Raw genomic sequence first — 17,185 nt, 5'->3', positions numbered from 1 at the left:
CTCTGAGGCAGGCAGGCCCAGGCCCAGGAAGGAGCACACCTCACAGACTTAGCTTAATTAAATTAATTAAATGACTTTTTACCAGCTTTTATGAAAATAGTTAACAATGTCTCATCATATCACAGTTTGAAAGTCAAAGAAGCTTTCTAATGACCTATTGTTAAAAAATGTTTGATTTCCCCCAATTACATGTGAAAACGCTTTGGAACATCTGTTCTTTTGGAACATCTGAGGGGCTGCAGAGAGCCCCTCAGGACTGATGTAGCCAGCACTAATAGAACCTTCCTGTCTTGCCCTCAGCTGGTCCTGGGCTACTGGGTGCTCTTAGGGTCTGGGTCTGCTTTTCAACCATCATAGCTGTCAGCAGCACCCTCTTCCCTCCCAACCCCCGCATTCTGCTTCTAATATGCTGACATCTGGGCAACTGAATGACCTTGGGTAAGTCATTGAACCCCCCAACTGAGCCTCAGTTTTATCATACCTAAAATGGAGAGGAAATATGTGGAGTATTGTTATTCCAACTTCCCAGGTCTGTAATGAGGCTAAAATCAGATAGTTTGCCTAAAGCACTTTGCCAACCCCAATGGGCCATAGAAATGTCTGCGTTTAGCTTTCTGCTCCTCCTCTTCTTCAATACGGATATCATTGCTCGGGGAGGTAGCTTGGCCTGCTAGACTGGACTTAAGAAGGTCTGGGTTCCAATCCCACCTCTGGTACCTCTTACCATCTGGGTGAGCCTGAGGGGCCGTGAATCTCTGCCAGCAGCTGTTAGCACATGTCTGGGTAAAGGCTTTTTCACTGCTTAGTAACAAAGGAATGTGGAAATAAATCCTGGAGGGCTGAGTAGCCTCTAATTTCAGGATGACTCTTGTATTGGTACTCTCGTTTTCCAACCGGATTTTCTGCAAATGCCAGAGAAAGATTTGACATTTGAGCCCTGATGCCAGGGGTGAGTCTGACACACCACCCGGAGCTTGAGATAATTTCCCCTTCTCCCATTCCCTCCCCTGCATCGGCCCATGCCCATCCCTGAATTGTTAATGTCTTTCCTGTGGTCTGGTGCTAGATAATTGCGCCCAGGGCTCTCTGATGTATTATTCAGGCATCTGAATAGGGGTGGGGGTGGGGGTTAGGGGGCGGGGGTGCAGACAGAAAGAAGGCTGCATTTGATTTTGTCCCAGCCTTCTAGAGGGATGGGGTTATGAAGTGGGAGGGAACCCCCCAAATTGGGTATGTCCTTCAGAACCCCCTTCCTGAGCCCTGCCTGAGTGAGGGGTCTCAGCCTCATATTCAGCCACTTGGCTAACTCTCGTGTGTTTTGCTCCATCCCCTTTGACTCCCCTCACTTGGCTAGGCTCCCACATCTGCAGTAACCCCAACAATGAATGTGGACTGACTCCCCAGAGAATCCAGTCTGCAGCACAATTACAGTTGGCTTTGTTGGAGTATTGGAATGTGCCCAAAGCACTTTATGGACAGATGCCATTAGTGTTATCTCTGTTTTACAGATGTGGAAATTGAGGCTCAGAGAGATAAAGAAATTTGCTGAGAGTCACAGCTGGAAACTGTTGGAAGTTGGATTTGAATCCATGTCCCTTCTTTCTACCACATTGTTTCAGTTCAATGGAGTGCCCCTCCCGCCTCTGTTAGCAGCTCTGACTGTGGTGGGCTCCCTGCCCAGCAGGGCTCAGCTGCCCTCAGGAAGCTTGTGCTCAGTCAGAGATTCAATGACCCCCTCCCATGACTCCCCATTTGCCTTCCCCCCACTGTCTGGGCAGGATTCTGGTAGAGTTGATGTGTTTTCTGAGCCCCACTATATTGCACAAGGAAGAGGGTCATGCTATAATGGTGTGGCTGGCTCTGAAGAGCCCAAAGTCCAGGGGACAGCTGGCACCAAATAGTCAAATTGAATGGTCTGAGAGGAGAAAACAAAGTTTCACTCTTTGTAAGTGGTGGAGGGAGGGATGACCAATGATCAGTTCCAGCTCTGTGTGCCCCCCCCACCCCCATGCACATACATGCCAACACACATGCCCACACACACGCCCACACACATGCCCACATAATTCCCCTCCATCCACTTCTCCAGTGTGACTAGGTCTGCGAAGCACCTTCTCCCCACACCGAGGAAAAGTCGTCACCCCCCACCCCCATTCCAGGTGAGGAAGTTCAGGGTACAGCTCAATCAGACTCTCAGCAGGGTGGCATCTGAGCCAGGGGTGATGGCCAGACCCTCAGCTCTTGGTCCAGCCACCTTGCCCAGGACATCCAGATAGGGCTGCAAGTGATGTGGGGCATGCTGGGGCTACAGCTTTGGAAAATAAAAACCATTAGAAAAGTCTCTCAGACAAGCCTCTGGCTGGACTAAAGACTCAGAGACCGGCCGGGGAAGCTTCTCCTTCCTTTGCTTCTTGCCTGGGCAAGACCAGAGAGTGATGACTTCCCTTCTGGAAGAAATGCAGCTGGAGCTCCTGCTCATAAATCTGGGTGTGCCTGGGATGCCAGTAGGAACAGGGGAGCTGATGGGCAGAGAGGGTGCCAAGTCACAGAGGGTGGGCATAAACAGGACAGATGCCCACAGGACCTGGCTCATGAGGCTCTGGTCTGGGACTGGCAGGACCTGGATCCAGCCCTGCTTCTGCTCCTGTTCCTGCTCCTTACTCACTGTGTGACCCTGGGCAGTCTCCTTCTTCTCTGTGCCTCAGTGTCCCCATCTGCACAATGGGCCAACTCTCCTCAGTTAGAGTTACTGAAATCCATCTAATTGCTCCCAGGGCAAATTCTAGATGCTAGCCTTTCTTATAGATATTTCTAAGCATCTCTTGTGTCCTCAGCAGGTGCCGGGCAGAGACTGGCATCCGTCATAAGACCTAACCTGACCTGGTGCCACATGGCCAAAGAAGAGGTGCTCAAAGAGGGCTATACTGAGAGGCAATGAGGTGGCCTGGGGAGGGGACTGGGCTTAGACTCTGGAAGACTTGGATTCAAATCCTACCCTCAGATACTTACTAGTATCATCACCCTGCGTAAGCCACTCCCCTCCTCTGGCCTCAGTATCTCTATCTATAAATTGGGGCCGTTATTCCCAATAGAGTATTAGGAGCTTGAGAGGCCAAACTCTACACTTGCACCATTCCCTCATTTAGTCTCTATCAATGAGATCCAGCCCAAATGAGAAGCATTTGCTTCGTAACTTCCCTGAGTCTGAGAGGGTCCTGGGAGGTGCCGACCTCAAGGGGCTATGCTGCTGGGCTTTGCTTCATTCCATTTTCCTAAAGTTCACAGGAGTGCTTGGAATTATTCACATCTGCAAAGAGAAAATGCTTAGGTTTGCAGAGCACTTTCCTCCCAAAAGCCTGGAGGATTGCACTCAACACTCGGTCCCACTTTTGGAGAATGATGCCGATGAGCTGCAGAGGGTTGGAAGGAGAGAGCTCGAGCCTGGAAAGGCTCTTACTTTGACCCAGGGGCCACTTGAGGACCTGCCTGGATGTGTTTAGCTTGAAGACTCCAGGGACGTAACCCTCCTCAGGTCCCTAGAAGGTGCCCATGACAAGCTAAGGTTCTGGGCTCACATAAAGGGGGCTCTTGTTGATTGTCTCCAGTACAGCCGACCTTGCCTTGAGGTATGGAGTTTTCATCAATAGACTTGGTTTTTCTACTTCGAAGCACAGTTCTCTGGTCCTATGTCCAGAGGAGCTGTCGTTCCTTGGATCTTCTTAACTTCATTTTCTCTGATAGAGAATAAGGAAAATAATAAACAGCCGGGACATTACCAGCCAAGCCCATTTCCCCATGTGGTTCCATTTTTCCTGCTCTGCTGGTTCTATGGTTTTCTCTCTGTGGACAGATGAAGAATATGTGGATTGTTATTAGCCCTTCCCATGCCTGTGTCTAGCCATTAATGTGCATCCATAAGGTGGCCTGGACCACAAGCTGTGCACCGCCCAGGGCACACTCCTGGGAAGGGGAGGAAGGAGGATGTGGTCAAGGCATCTATTGAATACTTGAGGTGTGTGCGTCTAATTCACAGTCCCATAAAACAGAAAAACACAGCCTGCTTCTGCTGTCATGAGTCCTGGAAGGCCAACAAATTACAGGCAAATGGAAATCCCATCTTTCCAATTAAAAAAAGAAAGTGATTCATAAAGACCTTGCCTCCACCCCAGCTGCTGAAAGACCCAGTTACAGCAGGATACCAACATCTATCAGCAATTAAAACAACATAAAGAGATTGCTGTACACATCAAACTCAGCCCTTAAACCCCACTATTTGCCACATGGGAGGCAGCCCATAGAGCCAGCTGTCATTCTTCCAAGCTGGCTTCTATTTCAAAAAGAAGGCAACAAGGTATGTGAGAGGACAAAATGAGCATCTTCTCTACTCTTTTTTTTTTCTGGGTCAATGAGGGTTAAGTGACTTGCCCAAGGTCACACAACTAGTAAGTGTAAAGTGTCTAAGGCCAGATTTGAACTCTTCTCTACTCTTGAGTCAGCTTTCCTGTTGATTTCTAGGTATCTGAATTTAGGACCATAGATGTCGGGCTGGAAGAGACCTTAGAAGCCATGTAATACCCCCTGTTCATTTTACAGACAATGAAGCTGAGGCCCAGAGACCCGAGTGACCTGCCCACGGAGGTGGCTAGAGGGACTAGATTTAGGATTTGAACCCAGGACCTTCGACCCCAAACCCGGCCCTTGTCTCTATGTGAAGACCTGTTTCGTCAACTGCCAGAATGCTCGTTTACTCCCACCCTTGTGGGTCAGTCCAACAGGTTTTTTTACTTCCCACATTGTTGATGTTGAATGAAAATCCCTAGCAGGTTCTCACCAATCATTGTCTTAATAAACATTTATTAAGCACCTCCTGTGTCAGGCCTTGTGCTAAGTAAGCACTGGGGATGCAAAGAAAGGCAAAGCGCATCCTCTGCCCTTGAGGAGCTCATGGTCTCATGGGAGAGACAACAAGCAGAGAGAGAAGTTCAGACAAACTAGGGCCAGGACACGTTGGAGATAGTCACCACAGGGGAGGCACGAAGTCCTTTTCCTTGGGAGGATGGGACTGTAGCTGAGACTTATTCTCCTTCATGGTCTCAGGCACTCACGGGACCAGAGGACATGTATGTAGTTGAAGGGACCATGAGACCAGCCAGCCAAGCTCTTTTATTCTGCAGGTGAGAAAACGGATTCATGGAGTGTTAGACACCTGTCCCTGGTGCCACAGGTAGTGAGGAGTGGCTGTTGGCTCCCTGCCTCACTCACAGGGTTAGTGTGACAAGCCAGTGAGTTCCTGCACATAAAGAGGGCTTCAGAAGCACAAAAGACATGCCTGAAGCTTGGGCTTCTCCATTCACCCCACAGTGATTGCCTGACATGACACACCCTGCCATTTCCATAACACTTTCAGGCCTGCCAAGCATGTTCCTCTCAAAAGGTGTTATTATCTTGTCACCCACAAGCGACCTTTAAGGTCATCTGGCTCAAACCCCTCATTTTAAAGATGAGAAAACTGAGAGCCAGGGAGGGAATCTGACTTGTCCTGGCTCACAGAGACAAGAAATACTTGAGGTGAGATTTGGGTCTTCCAATTCCAAGTCCACCTTCCTACACTCCACGGGATGCTGCCTCCCCACACCATTTTTGATCCCGATATTTTATGTTACCTTTGACCTCCCCAGTAATACACTACATCACAGACCTCCAGGGATTCTGAAAACCATAGGTGGGAAGGCCACATTTTCTTCTTCAGGGGTTTCCCAGTATCTCTCTCTAAAGCTGGAAAGGACTGGAGAGCTCATCCAGTCTAGGGAGGGAAAAGTGCTTATTTTTTTGCCTAACTCATAGAGGTGTGACTGTCAGCAGTAATAGCACAGGGAGTCACATCCAGGCCCCTTGATTCCCATCCCTGCTTCCCATTATCTCTGTGAACTTCAGGCTCTGCATCTAACTCCCAAGGAACCTTCTCTGAAGGGAAGGGAAGGGAAGTAAGATAAGGTAGGTGAACAACTAGAGGGTCAGAGCCAGTCCTGGAGTTGACTAGAGGGTAGGGCAAACTCATGACAGAAATGGGAGAATAGCACAGGACTAAAGGGGAGGTGATGGTGACTTGAGCATGATGAGACAGGAAGAGGAATCTGAGGGAGGTCACCAAGTCAAAAAATGATCTTTGACTGTAAAACGTATCCAGTGGGTTTGAGATGGGAACTGGAAGAAACAAGGCTGAACATTTCTACTCTTATGGAGAAGGGTCCTGTAAGGGAAGCTGGTCAGTGACTTGCCTGGTGTGTCTCTCCTTCCTGAAGGAAAAGATAAAAGGACTCAAAGAAGGCCTCTCCAAACACCATGTTGTTAGAGAGAGTGAAGGATTCCTTAAGAAAATGGAAGCAAGGAGGGGATCTGAGCTGAAGCAGGGGGATGTGCCCCCTTTCAGCTTGATAGAAATGACAAGAGAGCTCCACAGAGGAGCAATGGAAGGAAAAGGATGTCGGGAAAGATGAGATTCTAAAAGAGATTGGAGATCTTCAAGAGAAGAGAGTGATATGGTGATACTGCAGAAGCTCTCGGAAGAGAGATTTCCTATTAAAGGGGAAGAGGAGGATGAGCAGAGGAGGAGGAGGTGGGTGTGCTGGCCAGGGGGCCTGAGGCAACTCTGTAAATATGACACCAATGGAGGAGTCTCTTGTCTTCCTAGACCATGGATCGAAAACATGAGAGAGCAGACTTACCCAAATGGATTTCGGCTGCCCATGGCTGGTGATTCACATGGACACAAATTACACTTTCAGAAGGAACTAAAATGGTCGATTACGATGAAGTCTTGGACCAGAAACTGAAGACACAATGGCACAGGTTCTCTTCTTCACTTTGTTTATTGAAGAAAAAAGACCCAGAAGAGAAACATGAACTTAGGGGGGAGCAGCTGGCTAAGAAGGCGACGCTGACAATGGGGCTGGATTTCTGGATTGCGGATCACAAAACAGGGGTGGCAGATTCCTGGCCAGAGATGGAGCCCATAAACACAGGCTGGGAAGAATGAATTGGCCAGATGTCCCACAAATCTGATTAAAAAGGCTTTGGACTAATAAGGATTGAAAGGGACTCCTTCATTGGGTTGAACGGAAGGGGAGGAATTGTCTGGAAAGAAGATGCAGAGCTTTATTCAGGCCTATCTGGAGCTTCCATATGATGAGGCAGAAGGGTGGCAGTACCTTGTGGGTCAGTAGAGTGAGCTCTGGCCTGGAGTCCAGAGGCGGGGTGGTGGTGAGCACTGGACTTAAGAAGATCCAGCCTCGGACCCCGCTTCAGAACCTTACTGGATGCGTGACCTTGGGCAAATCACTGGCCCTCTCTCAGCCTCATTTGCTTCATCTGTAAAATTATAGGGGGTTAGACTCGGTGACTTTGAAAGTCCCTTTCAGCTCCAAACTGTGATCTTGTAAGTTAGGAGACTAGGGCTCCAAGACCAGCTTGGAGATGAGCTATGTGTGTGTCCCCTAAGGAGTGACTTCACTCCTTGTTCTCAGTTTGTTCATTTGTAAAAAGGGTATAATTCTCACCTCAAGAGAGTGCTGTAAGGAGAGTGCTTCGCAAACCCTAAAGATCTGTAAAAACAAGGGGTCCCCAAAATAAAGAAGGGAAAGTTGGGCTTTAAAACAAAGGCAAGGGGCAGCTAGGTGGTACAGTGGATAAAGCACCGACCCTGGATTCAGGAGTACCTGAGTTCAAATCCAGCCTCAGACACTTGACACTTACTAGCTGTGTGACTCTGGGCAAGTCACTTAACCCCAATTGCCTCACTCAAAAAAACCCAACAAAAACAAAACAAAACAAAACAAAACAAAAACAAAGGCAAAGTTTTTGTCCTTAGCTACAACCACAGAGCACGTCCTCCCTTCCTCTTCTCTAGGAAGTTCAAACTTTTGACCCCTCTGGGGTTTGCCTGTTTTGGGCAGGGATGCTCTGCAGCTACAGATCAGCTGGTCCTCGCCCATAAGAATACAGTGCAGGCAGGGGCCACACACAATGCCAACCTGCAGTGGTTGTGTTGAGGCATAGTCTGCCTTCTTGTTAATGGTGAGCAGATTGGCTCTTGGTGCATATTCTAAAACGCGCGCGCGTGCACACACACATACCCCACACATACATACACACCCCCACACCCCTATAGACATAGACACATACACCCCAGCAGCCACATTGGCCTGAGAAACCTCAGCATTTCCAAGCTCACAAAGGGTGAGCTGTGTTACCCTGGCTGGGAGCTTGGCAAAGATTGCAAAATCAGCAGTAAGTCATTGCTCCTTCTTATTCACCCTCCCTCCACCTCCTTCACTAATAGCTCTCTTCATCTTTCCATTTGCTTTGATTGTCAGGAAATTACAGAGAGAACTTCTTCTATTGAACACTTCCCTGGAACCTGAGAACCTCTTTGTTTGCTCCATTGGGGAGAGGGGCCAGGTTTCCCCCCAGCTGCCTATATAAACCTGAGATGGGCTTGACTATTGATCTCATCTTGTGTTTGCACCAACCCACAATGTCACAGCTACTGTGAAATTTCAGTTTCTCAGATGTTGCATCCCTTTATTTCAAAGCTAACTTCAGCAGATGGCTCATTTTCAGGATTTCATAAAACTCAAGGAAAAAATAAAAGTCCAAACAATTCTGTTTCTGTTTCTGCTCTGTCATTCGAGGATATATGCCTTTCTAAACTAGTTCATCCATACATCCAACCATCCATCTGTCCTTCCATCTATCCATTTATTCATTCATTCCAAGTTAAAGTCCTATTAGGGTCCAGGACTGGTGGCTGACACTGCTCTTCATTGCTGTTGGGGAGACTGTAAATGAAGACTCTTATCATTACCAAACCCCAGGTTTACAGGCTTGGTTGATGAGAGTTGCTGGTGGAAGCCATCTCTTCTGCTACACTTCTGTGAGAAAACCCTAGCTGCCTTTCTATTCCCATTGGAAATGTCCCATTGTCCATAAACAAGGACAGCTTCTGTTATCCCCAAAGCAGAGACTGGGTAGGGGCTCTTGAAGGCTGCCTATGGAAAGGGGTGGGTCCTTCTGTCTGCCTGTCAGTCCCTGCAGTAGGAAAGGGTTTCCAGGAAGTCCTCCCAATGCAGTATCTTGGGGGCTACTCATCCTAGCTCAGGGTGGTTCCCTAGCCCTTTGGGAAATAGGCCATTTGTCTTTGGCTCTTGAAAGTCCTGGGGGAGGTACTTGCAAACACATGTTTGCACATGGGGAGGAGTGCTGATCCAATGGGGGCTGCACAAAGGGATGGCACTGAGAGCATCATTCATGGAGGAGCCTGCTGAAGCAGCCAATTTAGACACAATGAAATTCAAAATGAAGCTTTCCCTGGATGCGATTGCTTTGTCTTCCAAAGGCTCTGAGTTTGGTTGGGCACAGTGGCAGGGTCCCCACCACTGCCTTCTTCCCTTCTCTAAATCTCCTCTCTACACAAAGCTCTCACACTGTCATGTGGAGTAATTATTTTTAACACTATAAAGCTGGAAGCAGCTCTCAGTCCTCAGCTTGTATTTGTCATCTTCACAAGCAACTTGTTTTCTGTTTGCCCATCTGTTAAATGGGCATCATGTGCTCTTGCTGAAGATAGGAGAAGACTGCTTTGCCAAACAGAGTGCTACAGAAATAGGAGGGTTCACTTTGGTCATTTTTATTATTATAGCAATGGGGGTATGGTTTACTGAGGTAATGTTGGGGACTGGTCCTGGGACGTTTTTGTGGGAGACAACTCACTCCACCAGTGAAGACTGGCACGTGTACAGTAATGTCAAGTCTTAGAGAGTGGCCTGGGGCTCTGGGGGATTAGGCTTGAACCCAGCCTTCCTTACTCAGAGGTCTGCTCTGGCTGCCTCCCTTGGAAATTGTGCCATATTTGTATCCAAATGAATTTCTAGGCTTTGAGTATAAACCAGCTGGTGGTGAGGCAGAAGGGAACCCCAAAGCCCACCAGGGGGAGAAAGGCGATTGAGGGTTCCAATTTGACCACCTCTAGTCCACCAAGGACCATTGGCAAAGTGCTTACGTTCTGTTGAGCCTGGATTAAAACACCTTGACATTCGATGACCTGAAAAGGAAAATGGCCCCAAATGAATGAATGGAGCCAAGGTAGGTCTGGGCAAGGTTGGCTTCAGGTTGCTGCTCAGGCTTTGTGCAGTGAGACTCTAACAGGCAACAGTAGCCACAATCACAGGGATCATTGGAGATTGGGCCAAGAAAGAACAACAGGCACAAGCGGAATCACTCCCTTGCTCCAAGTTGGGGCTGAGAGTCTCAGGTCTCCCCAGAGAGCCAGCCTGCCTTCATGACAAGGTGTCAGACGCCCACATAGAACTGGAATATGGTTGCCTTGGGTACCGCTCAGGAGGCTGCTCCAGGGCTCTCCTTCCTGTTTCTATGGTAACTGCAGACCTCTACCATGCATGGGTGTGTGACTGTGTTTTGTTCTCCTTGTAGATGGAGGAGATAAAGTTTAAAGACAGAGCAGTCTGCGTGCTGGAGAGAGAGTTAGGGGTCCAAGCCGGGCATGCTCAGAGACTTCAACTCCAAAAAGAGGCTTTAGATGAACAGCTTTCTCAGGTCAAAGAGGCCGATCGGCATCTGGGCAGCCCCAAACGAGAGCTTCCTTTTGGCAGTGGTGCAGGAGACGCCTCAGACCACTCAGGAAGCCCTGTAAGCACTTCCCTATGGCCCTGACCCAAGGCTGGAGCAGAGTCTGGCACCTTGAGGAACTGCGGCAGAGCTGCCCACGGGGGGCTTGTGCCTGTTTCCTGGAGGGCTTTGGCTCCTTGGGGTTTGGTTTGGTTCATTTTGGTGGAGAGAGGGATTTCTTTTGCTTTTGCTTTTGCTTTTGCTTTCTGACTATTTATGCAGCTGAAATGATGGCCGTCACTTGGCAAACTCCGCTCACTGACAATGATCAATCAAGTTTTCTAACTGCTGGTCCGGCAGGATGCTAACAGTGGTTGCTGGTTTTCAGAATTCTTTTCTCTGCTCTCCTTGCAGCCCATGGAGAGCTCAGCCTCATTTGAACATCTCACCAAACTCACCCACTCCATGTTGCTCTAGGGGCTTTTATCTTCCCCATGGAGGGAGGGGATGGACACACTTCCCACTCATTTTTGCTTCTCTTTGGTTTGTTTCCATGCAGGCCTCTCTGGCCCTAAGTCCCTCCCAGTCACTCTCTTCAATGCCTGGCTAAGTGATACTATCACCTTTCTGCTTCTGCCTTGATTTGCTAGTGAGCGTGAGGATTGCCAGGCAGCTGATTTTACCTGGCTGGGCCCCGGCTGGGCCTATCTTCACTGCTGATCATCAATGAAATCTTCAGGGTTAGCATTCTGGGGAGCAGCAGCTTAAATCTGAGGGTCCAGACATGCCCAAGTGGTTAAATTCCTTGTTCCCAGCCTCTCCTGCACCTGTTGACTGAGGAAGTCCATCTCACTGTCCAGTAGCCTCAGGAACATTGACATTGAACCAAAAACTGTATTTCTATTGGATAAGGTCCAAAGATGGCAAAAACTTGGCAGCTGTCAATGCCCTGGCTTGGAGGACAAGAAACCCCATTTCTTTTCCCTCATACTGGTTAGACTATAGTGCAAGGAAACACTAGAATTAGGTTAAAGAGAGTTCACGATTTGCCCCAATAACTGTTTTTGGAACCTCTTGGCACAGAAGTTTTTAACTTATTTTGGTGTCCTGGATCCCTTCAGTCATCTCTTGTGATACCTATGAGCTCCTTCATAGAATAATGTTTTTAAATGCCTAAACCAAAATACATGGGATTGCAAAGGAAACCAATTCTATTGAAATAGAATTCTCAAAATATTTTTAAAAATCAGTTTAAGGCCCCCAGGTGAAACAGCCTTGGCCTTTGTAGGCAGGACAAACACATTCAAGGAAACAGATGTATGTCAGGGTCCTCAATAAAAGGCCAACTTAACTTTTGACTAAATAGGAACCCAGAGTTTTCCCCTGGGCCAGGAAGTGTAGTGAGGCTTCCCCAGATGGAGAACACTCAGTCCAACAGTGGCAAACATGGAAAACATTGGATGAACATTCAATGTTTTCATTCATGTGTCTGACCTCTGTGACATCTGTACTTGCACATGTCCCCTTATGACATCTGCCTCCTTCCCTACATCTCTCCTCTCCTTCCATTTCTGTTATCATCGTGCAATCTGCAATGATATAGTGACCTCGGTTGCATCCTTCTGGGACCATAGCCACAAGTTCCTGGGACTCAGATCAGAGCATGAAAAAGGAATAGGATGGTTTCCTTGGAGTGGTCTGGGGCATGGGGAGCTTGGAGGTACCCAGGCTGGTGGACAGTTATTTGCAGTTGATTCTTGTTTCAGGAACAGCAGTTGGATGAGAAAGATGCCCGGCGCTTCCAACTTAAAATTGCTGAATTAAGTGCAATCATTAGGAAGCTGGAGGACCGCAATGCCCTGCTTTCTGAAGAGAGAAATGAACTGGTGAGTCGAGTGTGGCCTTTGGACTAGCACAAGTCCTGGGAAACATGGGGCCCTGATTTCATCCAGTGTCTTTATAGCATGTTCGAGCACACACAAACACACACACACACACACACACACACTGATTTCCACAATACTTTCTCTTTATTAATTTTGCTCATGGCTAGACACACTTATATCTGAAGGGTTTTCTAGGGAACAGAGATCAGACTTAGTGTGTCTGCTTCCAGTGGACAAAACTGTGAGCAATGAGTTAAAGTGTCAAAGAGGCAAATTTGGGCTTGATATCAGGGAAAACAACCTAGTAATGAGAGCTTTGGTAAAGGAGGATGGATAGCCTCGAGAGGTAATAGGCTTCCCCTCATGGGAAGTCTTCAGGAAGGCTGAATAGCCAATTGTCCAATTGTGGTACATCTTTTTCAACACTGGGTCAGATGAGATAGACATTGAGACCCTTTCCAACTATGAAATCCTATGATTCAATAATGAGACTGGGAATCTCTAACTTCATGGTGAAAAAAAACCTACTTTCTTCCCAAATCCTGAAAACTATTTGGTTTAGGGGAGGGGAGAAAGTAGGTGGAGAATAGGAAGATTTGGGAGAGGCAATAAAGTCCCTAAAGATGAACAGCTCTTTCCCGGAAATCCTGGGAAATTTTAGATACATGAGTGTGGTTAGTGCAGTAACAACAACTGGTTTGGAGACCTACTACATAAGTCTCTAAGATTCTCCCAGTCTGTTCTGATCTATTGATTGGATATGCTTGCATTAGACACGAAATTTTAATTAATTAATTTATTTTTTGGGGGGTGGGGCAATGGGGGTTAAGTGACTTGCCTAGGGTCACACAGCTAGTAAGTGTCAAGTGTCTGAGACTGGATTTGAACTCAGGTCCTCCTGAATCCAGGGCCAGTGCTTTATCCACTGCTCCACCTAGCTGCCCCCAGACATGAAATTTTGACACATAAGATGATATGCTACTCACTGGGAATCCCTCCTGAGTGGTCCAGGCCTATAGCCTCTGCTTGGTGATGGAGAAGGGCCCAGAATTAGTTCTTTCCTTTGCATACTTTTTTCTTTTTTCTTTTCCCCTCCATTTATTTATTTAAAGTGTTGAGTTCCAAATTCTATCCCTCTCTCATTACCTCCCTCCCTCCCCTCCCCCCTCTGCAAGGTTGCAAGCAAGCAGTATAGGTTATACATGTGCAATTATGTACAACATTACCATATTACATAAAAAAGACTCAAGTAAAAAAAGAGAAAGTGCAAAATAGCTTGCTTCAGTCTATGTTCCATCCATATCAGCTCTTTCTCTGGAGGTGGGTAGCCTGCTTTATCATTAGTCTTTTGGGATGGTCTTGGATCATTGCATTGCTGAGAGTAGCTAAGTCATTCACAGTTGCTCATAGAGCGATAATGTTGTCTTTGTGCACGATGTCCTCCTGGTTCTGCTTGCTTCACTGTACATCAGTTCATATGAGTCTTTCAAGACCTTTCTGAATCACCTTCCCTTTGCAGACTTTTTTACCATACACTGACACCAGCTCTCCCATGTCTGAATTTCTGTCCATGGTTCTTAGTTGAGTTGCCACAGTCAGTTATAGGGTAACCTCAAATGAATCAACACTTGCCTTGGATGATCTTAGTTCGGGGCCTTTTGTATCTACAACCTTTATGGTCCTGCATGGCTTTCTTGGAGACAGAAATGAGTAGAATGTGATCTGAAATAACCAGGTCATGGCCGATCCTCAGCGAGCCAGAGCTGGTTTTATTCATGGGTGCCCTGATAGCATCTCCCCTATCTCAGAAGCACTGGCACTAGCCCTTCAATATAGTCATGGCTAAACTCTGATGATTCTTTTTGGCAGAACTCAGGTTTTGAGACTGACATTATTAAGTAAGACACCCCCAAAGGCTAAAAGGTCCTGCCCTTAAGGATCATCCAATAGAAGTAAGAGACTATTCCTTTCTTCTGGCAAGCATGGTGATCCAGCTGATCTAAACATCAATTTGGAATTCTGCTAACAGTACCTGAGCTGTACACAGCTTGGGAACTCGCAATCTCACTACAAGGTGCTTGGCTCAAGGTGGGCAAAGACAGATGGAAATGTCCCCTATGTCGAAGCCTGTCTATGACAGCACTTTTTGTGGTGGCCCAAAACTTGAAGCCAAGTGTGGGTGCCCATTGATTAGATTATGGTTGAACAAAATGAGGTATGTGAATATAATGGGATATGTAAGGAATTCAGAGAAACTAGTGTAGCCTTGCATGAACTGATACAGAGAGAAGCAAGTACAACCAAAAGAATGATATATGGAGCAACTACAAAAAAGTAAACAGGAAGGAAAGATGGCAGTAACTTTTCATCATGTCAGAGGGCTGGCAGGAAGGCATTCCTCCCCCTTGTCAGAAGTGCCTGGTGGATCCTAGGTGCAGAATGAAGCACACTTTGTTGAACCTGGACAGTGGAGTAAGTGTACCTCTTTGATACAAGAGAGAAAGGATATATTGGGGGATGACAACAGTGTTTTTAAAAAGCATCAACAAAACATTTATTTTTTTAACAGTGTAGGAAGAGGTTCATTTTCAGACTGTGGATTCCTGACCAAGTTTAGAACACCATGAAAAAGTCCCTCTGGAATGATCAGGGGTGGTAATTGTCAGCTTTATACTCTGTGGGTTTGATGAATCCATATTATATGCCATCTACTCCTTGTGCCCTCAATCTGGGAAGAGCTGGGACTTCCAGCTCTTGGCATGATCAGAGTCAACTGCATCTGAAATACCAAAGATAATATGGCTAGAAGGTCTTGGTTCTGATCGCAGAACCCTACTGGGATCAGAATGCTTGGCCTTCTCCCTTGTCCATGTTGGATTCCAGCCTTTAAAGGTGGCTAACCTCTGGTGGGGTTGAAGGAGCTGATAGAAGGGCAGCCTTCAGAAAACCAGAAATTTCAAACATATTGAGGGTGGAGGGAGAATCAATATGGAGAGAATAGATGGCGGGAGGAGGGCATATCAGGAGGGATTCATCATGTCCCCCTCACCCTCAGAGAGCAGTAGTGCTTATGAAATCCCTAAAATACTTGAGAGCAGGGTCAGTCCCATAAATTGGGCAACCAAGACCTTCTAGCCTATCCCTCCATGACTGTGCAGCCAGAGGCTGGGCTACTGCTGGAGGAAAGGAAGATGAGGTCATTTGAGATCTGAGTTTGTCTAGCACACTGAATGCAAAGAAGAGAACCTAGAATGGGAGCTGGAAGTCCTAAGCCAAGAAACTCTTTTCCTTCAAGTGTCCGAGTAATCCTAGCACAAGTGGACTGTTGGCTGAGAGGACCCTCAGTTCTCCACTTCTGGTAGGAGGTGCATGAGGCCACTGTTTAGCACCACTGACACCTGTGCATGCAGCAGCAGTGATGCCTTATCAGCCTTTCTCATCATTGAGGAATGGAAAGGATGTCTGTGTTCTTAGTGGGATGGATTTTCATGCCCAGTGACCTTTCAGTGTATTGTACCCTTCAAGTAATGTGATTCTGACTACTGAGAATGAGGTAGGGATGAATTTAATTGATCAAATTGATCAGGAGATATCCCAAAGAATTACAAGACTCAGTGACTCAGTTTCCCAAGTTTTATTAAAATACTGTGAGACCACAGAGAGACCATCAGAGAGGTGTCTTAAATAGGGAGATGGAAATGGTTGTATTTATAGTAAGAAAAGTAAGTTATTTCCTCATTATCTTAATCTCCTCCTTGTGGGAGGTTCATATCCTATTTTGGACTTCCTGGGGTCCTAAGACATACTCCAAAGCAGGCACCTTTTTCTCTAGGGGTGTGTTTTGGGGGTTTAAATGTCATAAGGTGGTACTTAAGGACACGTTTGATCTTTCTGGGCATGATCATAAAGACATGCTTAACCATACTATTTCTTTTGGTTTGGGGGCTGCTGTTTTTCTTTCTTTTTTGTTTTTTTTTTGAGGTTTTTCCTTTTTGCTCTGATTCTTCTCTCATAACATGACTAATGCAGAAATATGTTTGATGTGATTGTACTTATATAACCTATATCCGATTACCTGCTCTCTTGGGGCGGGGAGAAAAATTTGAAACTAGCAATCTTATGAAAACAAATGTTGAAAACTCTCTCTCCATGTGACTGGAAAATAATAAAATCCTTTTATAATTAACAACAAAGAAATGCTTAAACTTGTCAGACCCTAAGGGTCTCTTTGTTTAAGATATCTCTTTACTTTAAGATCTGGTTCCTAGGCAGAGTTTCTGTCTCCTGTCATCTAGGAATATTAATGGATATTAATCTGAATGGTCCCTGGTTACTCTCTAAGCTTCTGTTGATAGTGTTGGCTGATAGGGAGGGTTACTGTTGATAAAAACTCAAACATTAGTTTTTCTGTTAACCCTTTTAGCTACTATTGATCAAGTCTTAGGTTATCTGTTAATCCCTTTTAGCCTCCTCCATCATTAATTTAAGAGGGGATAGTCAGAGCAACATGCTGCCCTTGGGCTTTGTTGATATTCACATCCATCCATGTTTGACTGAATTCTGTACCTGAAGTAAATGAATCCAATTTGCCCTCCTAGGAGGAAGTTTTTAGGGAAGGAAGCCATATGTAATACCAACAACACCTTCATGACTGAGTCTTTTATTTTCACGGGGGT

At 46.6% G+C, this 17,185-nt stretch overlaps 1 protein-coding gene across 23 annotated transcripts in view; it reads left to right on the top strand.

Annotated features, from left to right (window-relative positions):
* The window catches only part of JAKMIP3 (Janus kinase and microtubule interacting protein 3), a 206,058-nt gene that overhangs the window by 118,947 nt on the left and 69,926 nt on the right, over window positions 1-17,185 (top strand). For 12 of the 23 annotated variants that reach the window (XR_006354784.1, XM_043983753.1, XM_043983750.1 and 9 more), the window contains exons 4-5: window positions 10,489-10,704; window positions 12,390-12,509. Coding sequence is in view for 22 of the 23 variants with exons in the window: in XM_043983753.1 (XP_043839688.1) it covers window positions 10,489-10,704; window positions 12,390-12,509 (336 nt within the window). In the remaining variant the exon portion in view is untranslated. The remainder of the gene's footprint in view (window positions 1-10,488; window positions 10,705-12,389; window positions 12,510-17,185) is intronic. The other 11 variants (XM_043983766.1, XM_043983761.1, XM_043983756.1 and 8 more) reach the window with 3 other exon arrangements.

This window comes from Dromiciops gliroides, chromosome 2, assembly GCF_019393635.1.
Source record: "Dromiciops gliroides isolate mDroGli1 chromosome 2, mDroGli1.pri, whole genome shotgun sequence".
NCBI lineage: Eukaryota > Metazoa > Chordata > Mammalia > Microbiotheria > Microbiotheriidae > Dromiciops > Dromiciops gliroides.
The sequence above is the reverse complement of the archived record's forward strand: the minus strand, read 5'-3'. Positions and strand labels throughout refer to the sequence as shown.